The sequence below is a fragment of the Oncorhynchus nerka genome, linkage group LG12, assembly GCF_034236695.1.
Source record: "Oncorhynchus nerka isolate Pitt River linkage group LG12, Oner_Uvic_2.0, whole genome shotgun sequence".
In the NCBI taxonomy this organism is placed as follows: Eukaryota; Metazoa; Chordata; class Actinopteri; order Salmoniformes; family Salmonidae; genus Oncorhynchus; species Oncorhynchus nerka.
In genome coordinates this window covers 76,624,812-76,632,311 of record NC_088407.1, presented here as the reverse complement: position 1 = coordinate 76,632,311, position 7,500 = coordinate 76,624,812, and the positions used below count along the sequence as shown (strand labels likewise).

Genomic DNA, 7,500 nt, shown 5'->3' with positions numbered 1-7,500 from the left:
TGAGTGGTGGTGGGTTTGTGTAGGTTTCTGTTGAGAGGTGGTGGGTTTGTGTAGGTTTCTGTTGAGAGGTGGTGGGTTTGTATAGTGTTCTGTTGAGAGGTGGTGGGTTTGTATAGTGTTCTGTTGAGAGGTGGTGGGTCTGTGTACTGCTCTGTAGCGAAGTAGATAATGTTGAACGGTGGGTTTATGTAGTGTTCAGTGGATTAGTGGGCTTCTCTGTTAACTGCTGAGGGGCTCCTGACTCCTGGTTTATCTGGTGAGAGGAGGAGAGGAAAGGAAGGGAAGGTTGGGAGGAAGAAGATAAGGGCAGTGGTTTCATACTGAGTTTATCAGTGAATCTCCCTAACCTGACTGCTTTGTTTTCCCTTTGAGCAGAAGACCACTGAGAGCCAGAGAGACTGAGCTGTCTGCCAGTCAGTCAGAGGACTGCAGAGACACAGAGGGTGACACCAGTGAGCTCGCCAGACTACCAGAGCCCGGCTCAGCACAAGCCCAAACCAGCCTAGCCCAAAGAGGGCCCACCCAGGAAGGCAGGCCACAACAATGGACCTCAACTCATCCTAACCCCCTGCAGGAACCATAGCCATGCATTAACTAACCCCACCAACCAAACCCCAACTGGACCACGCTCACCTCCTCCGTTCTCCCTCCACCCTACGCCCTCCATCGCCGTTCTCACCATGCTTCAGAGCCTATTGTGACGGGAGTGCTGCTCACCCCCCCATCCCTCACCCCTCCACCCCAGAGACCCCAGAGGGGTGAAAGATGCGGCCATGGGCAGGTTCGTGGCGCTGGATTATGCTGGTGCTCCTTGCGTGGGGTACACTGCTGTTCTACATCGGAGGACACCTGGTTAGGGACAGCGAGCATCCGGAGAGATCCAGCAGAGAGCTGTCCAAGATCCTGGCCAAGCTGGAGAGACTGAAACAGCAGAATGAAGACCTGAGACGCATGGCTGAGACACTCAGGTGAGACGCATGGCCATGATTAATTGACACAGACTTGAGTGTGGCTTTCTGTCCATTTCTGTCTTTCTCGCTCTGTGTCTCTCTTTCTCTCTGTGTCTCTCTCTTTCTCTCTGTGTCTCTCTCTTTCTTTGTCTCTCTCTTTCTCTCTCTTTCTCTCGGTCTCTCTCTTTCGCTTTGTTTCTCTCTGTCTCTCTTTCTCTCTGTCTCTCTTTCTCTCTTTCTTTCTGTCTCTCTTTCTCTCTGTGTCTCTCTTTCTTTCTGTCTCTCTCTTTCTCTCTGTCTCTCTTTCTTTCTGTCTCTCTCTTTCTCTCTCTTTCTCTCGGTCTCTCTCTTTCTCTTTGTTTCTATCTGTCTCTGTGTCTCTCTCTTTCTCTCTCTTTCTCTCGGTCTCTCTTTCTCTTTGTTTCTATCTGTCTCTATGTCTCTCTCTTTCTCTCTCTTTCTCTCTGTCTCTCTCTTTCTCTTTGTTTCTATCTGTCTCTGTGTCTCTGTGTCTCTCTGTCTCTCTGTCTCTCTTTCTCTCTGTGTAACTCTGTGTCTCTCTGTTTTTCTCGACTCTCTTTTTTTTCACTCTCTCTCTCTCTCTCTCACTCCGCTTCTTCTTTTCTTTCTCTGCCTTCTATATCACAACTCTCTTCGTTCACCGTAAGATTGTATTTAAGTCTGTTGCTTAAAAGACTGGATTATAATGTATACTTTTCAAATGGAAAGTGATGTTCTAGTGTGAGATGGCATGTTGTTATACATATGATGGACAGGGTGCCAACATGGACTGATGGGCTGTGTCTAAAGACCAGGAGAAAAGTTGTTCTGTTATCGCACTAGTCATACGCCATGTTATGGCCCTCAAAGCATGGCATATCAACTTATTCCAGCCTGAATGAAACGCCTGTCAGTTGTTCACTGATACGGTCCGTTTTAACGATTCAAAAGGTTGTTCAAATTTAAGAAAGTGATGTGAAGACAGAAGTGGTTTTTACAGCGAAGCCTGAGGTGTGAGCAGATTTTTAGACACATTCATACATTTACGCTCACACTTACACTGGCACGCTCACACACAGACATTCACCCATTACACACACACACACACCCTCTCTTTGTCTCGCTTTTTCCTTCAATTTCCCTCTCACAAATGGGAATGTACATAAGCACGCATGATTCCATTGTACTTAGGGTTAAGGTTAAGGTTAGGGTTAAGGTTGTGCTGTATTGAATGAGAGAGAGCGTGAATCTAAGGTCTGGTCTACCCTGATATAAGGTACGTATTATGTAAAACTGATCCTAGACCTGATAAGCAGCTCCTACCCAGAGCCAGCAGTAGTACTAGTAGTAGTAGGTGTAGTATTAGTAATAGTATTATTAATAGAAATGGTAATAGTAATAGTAATGGTAATAGTAGTATTAGTTAAGCAGCTCCTACCCAGAGCTAGTAGCAGTAGCAGCAGTAGTAGTAGTAATAGTAGTAGTAGCAGCAGCAGCAGCATCAGCAGCAGGAGTAGTAGTAATAATAGTAGTAGTAGTAGCAGCAGCAGTAGCAGTATGAGTAGTAGCAGCAGTAGTAGTAATAATAGTAGTAGTAGTCGCAGCAGCAGTAGCAGTATGAGTAGTAGCAGCAGCAGCAGTAGTAGTAGTAATAGTAGTAGTAGCAGCAGCAGCAGCAGCAGTAGTAGTAATAATAGTAGCAGCAGCAGTAGTAGTAGTAGTAGTAGTAGTAGTAGCAGCAGTAGTAGTAATAGTAGTAGCAGCAGCAGTAGTTGTAGCAGTAGTAGTAGTAGCAGCAGTAGTAGTAGTAGTAGCAGCAGTAGTAGTAATAGTAGTAGTAGTAGCAGTAGTAGTAGCAGCAGCAGTAGTAGTAATAGTAGTAGTAGTAGCAGCAGCAGTAGTTGTAGCAGCAGCAGCAGTAGTAGTAGCAGCAGTAGTAGTAGCAGCAGGAGTAGTAGTAGTCGTAGTCGTAGTAGTAGTAGCAGCAGCAGTAGCAGTATGAGTGGTAGTAGCAGCAGCAGCAGCAGTATGAGTAGTAGCAGCAGCAGTAGCAGCAGCAGTAGCAGCAGCAGCAGTATGAGTAGTAGCAGCAGTATGAGTAGTAGTAGCAGCAGTATGAGTGGTAGTAGCAGCAGCAGCAGTAGTAGTAGCAGCAGCAGTAGTAGTAGTAATAGTAGTAGTAGTAGCAGCAGTATGAGTGGTAGTAGCAGCAGCAGCAGCAGTATGAGTAGTAGTAGTAGCAGCAGTATGAGTAGTAGCAGCAGCAGTAGTAGTAGTAATAGTAGTAGTAGTAGCAGCAGTATGAGTGGTAGTAGCAGCAGCAGCAGCAGCAGTATGAGTAGTAGCAGCAGCAGTAGTAGTAGTAATAGTAGTAGTAGTAGCAGCAGTATGAGTGGTAGTAGCAGCAGCAGCAGCAGTATGAGTAGTAGCAGTAGTAGTAGTAATAGTAGTAGTAGTAGCAGCAGCAGGAGTAGTAGTAATAATAGTAGTAGTAGTCGTAGTAGTAGTAGCAGCAGCAGTAGCAGTATGAGTGGTAGTAGCAGCAGCAGCAGCAGTATGAGTAGTAGCAGCAGCAGTAGCAGTAGCAGCAGTATGAGTAGTAGTAGCAGCAGTATGAGTAGTAGTAGCAGCAGTATGAGTAGAAACAGCAGCAACCGTGCTAGTAGTAGAGGCAGCAGCAATATAGTGTAGCAGCAGTATGGTAGTAGTAGCAGCAGTATGAGTAGTAGTAACAGCAGCAGTATGAGTGGTAGTAGTAGTAGCAGCAGTAGTAGTAGTACACAGTACTAGGAGTAGTAGTAGTAGCAGTAGTAGTAGTAGCAGTAGTACAGTAGTAGTAGTAGTAGTAGTAGTAGTAGTAGTAGTAGTAGCAGCAGCAGTATGGTGGTAGCAGCAGCAGTATGGTAGTAGTAGCAGCAGTATGGTAGAAACAGCAGCAGCAGCCGTATGAGTAGTAGAGGCAGCAGCAATATGAGTAGTAGCAGCAGTATGAGTAGTAGTAGCAGCAGTATGAGTAGTAGTAACAGCAGCAGTATGAGTAGTAGTAGTAGCAGCAGTAGTAGTAGTACAGCAGTAGTACTAGGAGTAGTAGTAGTAGCAGTAGTAGTAGTAGCAGCAGCAGTAGTAGTACAGTAGTAGTAGTAGTAGTAGTAGCAGCAGCAGTAGTAGTACAGTAGTAGTAGTAGTTGTAGTAGCAGCAGCAGTATGAGTAGTAGTAGCAGCAGTATGAGTAGTAGTAACAGCAGCAGTATGAGTAGTAGTAGTAGCAGCAGTAGTAGTAGTACAACAGTAGTACAGCAGCAGTAGTAGTAGTAGCAGCAGCAGTAGTAGTACAGTAGTAAGTAGTAGTAGTAGTAGCAGCAGTAGTAGTACAGTAGTAGTAGTAGTAGTAGTAGCAGCAGTAGTAGTACAGTAGTAGTAGTAGTAGTAGTAGCAGCAGTACAGTAGTAGTAGTAGTAGTAGTAGCAGCAGTAGTAGTACAGTAGTAGTAGTAGTAGTAGTAGTAGCAGTAGTAGTAGTAGCAGCAGCAGTAGTAGTACAGTAGTAGTAGTAGTAGTAGTAGCAGCAGTATGGTGGTAGTAGCAGTATGGTGGTAGCAGCAACAGCAGTATGTGGTAGTAGTAGTAGTAGTAGTAGTAGCAGCAGCAGTAGTAGTAGTAGTAGTAGTAGCAGTATGAGTAGTAGCAGCAGCAGCAGTATGAGTAGTAGTAGTAGTAGTAGTAGTAGCAGCAGCAGTATGAGTAGTAGTAGTAGTAGTAGTAGTAGTAGTAGTAGTAGTAGTAGTAGTAGTAGTAGTAGTAGTAGCAGCAGCAGTATGAGTAGTAGTAGTAGTAGTAGTAGTAGCAGTATGAGTAGTAGCAGCAGCAGCAGTATGAGTAGTAGTAGTAGTAGTAGCAGCAGCATGAGTAGTAGCAGCAGCAGCAGTATGAGTAGTAGTAGTAGTAGTAGTAGTAGCAGCAGCAGTATGAGTAGCAGCAGCAGTATGAGTAGTAGTAGCAGCAGCAGTATGAGTAGTAGCAGCAGTATGAGTAGCAGCAGCAGTATGAGTAGTAGCAGCAGTATGAGTAGTAGTAGCAGCAGTATGAGTAGTAGTAGCAGCAGTATGAGTAGCAGCAGCAGTATGAGTAGTAGCAGCAGCAGTATGAGTAGTAGTAGCAGCAGTATGAGTAGAAACAGCAGCAGCAGCCGTATTAGTAGTAGAGGCAGCAGCAATATGAGTAGTAGCAGCAGTATGAGTAGTAGAGGCAGCAGCAATATGAGTAGTAGTAGTAGCAGCAGTATGAGTAGTAGTAACAGCAGCAGTAGTAGTAGTAGTAGTAGTAGTAGTAGCAGCAGTAGTAGTAGTAGTAGTAGTAGTAGTAGCAGCAGTAGTAGTACAGCAGTAGTAGTAGTAGTAGTAGTACAGCAGTAGTAGTAGTAGTAGTAGTAGTAGTAGTAGTAGTAGTAGCAGTAGTTGTAGCAGCAGCAGTAGTAGTTGCAGTAGCGGTAGTAGTAGTAGTAGTAGCAGTAGTAGTAGTAGCAGCAGTATGAGTAGTAGTAACAGCAGCAGTATGAGTAGTAGTAGTAGTAGCAGCAGTAGTAGTAGTACAGCAGTAGTACTAGGAGTAGTAGTAGTAGCAGTAGTAGTAGTAGCAGTAGTAGTACAGTAGTAGTAGTAGTAGTAGTAGTAGTAGTAGTAGCAGCAGCAGTATGAGTAGTAGCAGCAGTATGAGTAGTAGCAGCAGCAGTATGAGTAGTAGTAGCAGCAGTATGAGTAGAAACAGCAGCAGCAGCCGTATGAGTAGTAGAGGCAGCAGCAATATGAGTAGTAGCAGCAGTATGAGTAGTAGTAGCAGCAGTATGAGTAGTAGTAACAGCAGCAGTATGAGTAGTAGTAGTAGTAGTAGTAGTAGTAGCAGTAGTTGTAGCAGCAGCAGTAGTAGTTGCAGTAGCGGTAGTAGTAGTAGTAGTAGCAGTAGTAGTAGTAGCAGCAGTATGAGTAGTAGTAGCAGCAGTATGAGTAGTAGTAACAGCAGCAGTATGAGTAGTAGTAGTAGTAGCAGCAGTAGTAGTAGTACAGCAGTAGTACTAGTAGTAGCAGTAGTAGTAGCAGTAGTAGTACAGTAGTAGTAGTAGTAGTAGTAGTAGCCCAGCAGCAGTAGTAGCAGCAGTATGAGTACAGCAGCAGCAGTATAGTAGTAGCAGCAGTATAGTAGTAGCAGCAGTAGTAGTAGAGGCAGCAGCAATATGAGTATAGCAGTATGAGTGGTAGTAGCAGCAGTAACAGCAGCAGTATGAGTAGTAGTAGTAGCAGCAGTAGTAGTTACAGGTAGTACTAGGAGTAGTAGTAGTAACAGTAGTAAGTAGTAGCAACAGCAGTAGTAGTACAGTAGCAGTAGTAGTAGTAGTAGCAGCAGCAGTAGTAGTACAGTAGTAGTAGTAGTAGTAGTAGCAGCAGTATGAGTAGCAGCAGCAGTATGAGTAGTAGCACAGCAGTATGAAAAGGTAGTAGTAGCAGCAGTATGGTGAAACAGCAGCAACAGCCGTATAATAGTAGAGCAGCAACAGTATAACAGCAGTATGAGTAGTAGGCAGCAACAATATGAGTGGTAGTAGTAGCAGCAGTATGGTGGTAGTAACAGCAGTAGTAGTAGTAGTAGTAGTAGTAGCAGCAGTATGTAGTGTAAGTAGTAGCAGCAGCAGTAGTAGTACAGCAGTAGTAGTAGTAGTAGTAGTAGTAGTAGTAGTAGCAGTAGTAGTTGCAGTAGGCAGCAGCAGTAGTAGTTGCAGCAAGTAGTAGTAGTAGCAGTAGTAGTAGTAGCAGCAGTATGGGTGTAGTAGCAGCAGCAGTAGCAGCAGCAACGGCGTGTATGAGTATAGAGGCAACAGCAATATGAGAGTAGCAGCAGTATGGTAGTAGTAGCAGCAGTATGAGTATTGGTAACAGCAGCAGTAGTAGCAGCAGCAGCAGTAGTAGCAGTAGTAGTAGTAGCAGTAGTAGTAGTAGTAGCAGCACAGTGAGTAGTAGTAGTAGTAGTAGTAGTAGTAGTAGTAGTAGTAGTAGTAGCAGGCAGTATGAGTAGCAGCAGCAGTATGAGTAGTAGCAGCAGCAGGTATGGTGGTATTGGCAACAGTATGTAGTAGTATGAGTAGTAGTAGTAGTAGTAGTAGCAACAGTATAGAAACAGCAGCAGTAGTAGTAGTAGGCAGCAACAATATGAGTAGTGGTAGTAGCAATATGAGTAGTAGTAGTAGCAGCAGTATGGTGGTAGTAGTAACAGCAGCAGTAGTAGTGGGAGTAGTAGTAGTAGCAGCAGTAGTAGTAGTAGTAGTAGTAGTAGTAGTAGTGGTGCAGTGGTAGTAGTAGTAGTAGTAGTAGGTAGTAGTAGTAGTAGCAGTGGTTGCAGCAGCAGTGTAGTTGAGTAGCTGACAGTAGTAGTAGTAGTAGCAGTAGTAGTAGTAGCAGCGGTATGAGTAGTAGCAGCAGTATGAGTAGTGGGTAACAGCAGCAGTATGAGTGGTAGTAGTAATAGCAGCAGTAGTGGTAGTGGCAGCGGTAGTACTCGTAGCA

The 7,500-nt window shown here is 44.5% G+C and overlaps 2 protein-coding genes across 3 annotated transcripts in view; both read left to right on the top strand.

Moving 5' to 3' along the window:
- Positions 1-7,500, top strand: part of LOC115138729 (alpha-(1,6)-fucosyltransferase-like) — a 177,964-nt gene that overhangs the window by 124,892 nt on the left and 45,572 nt on the right. For both annotated transcript variants that reach the window (XM_065025806.1, XM_065025805.1), the window contains one exon: positions 376-968. In XM_065025806.1, coding sequence (XP_064881878.1) covers positions 766-968 — 203 coding nt within the window. In that variant the 5' untranslated portion in view covers positions 376-765. The remainder of the gene's footprint in view (positions 1-375; positions 969-7,500) is intronic.
- LOC135574193 (uncharacterized protein DDB_G0271670-like) lies at positions 2,667-4,905 on the top strand (the record flags this gene model as incomplete). The annotated part of the gene is made up of 2 exons (XM_065025078.1): positions 2,667-3,171; positions 4,547-4,905. Coding segments are annotated over 2 exons (864 nt in total), but the record flags the coding sequence as incomplete, so codon positions are not given.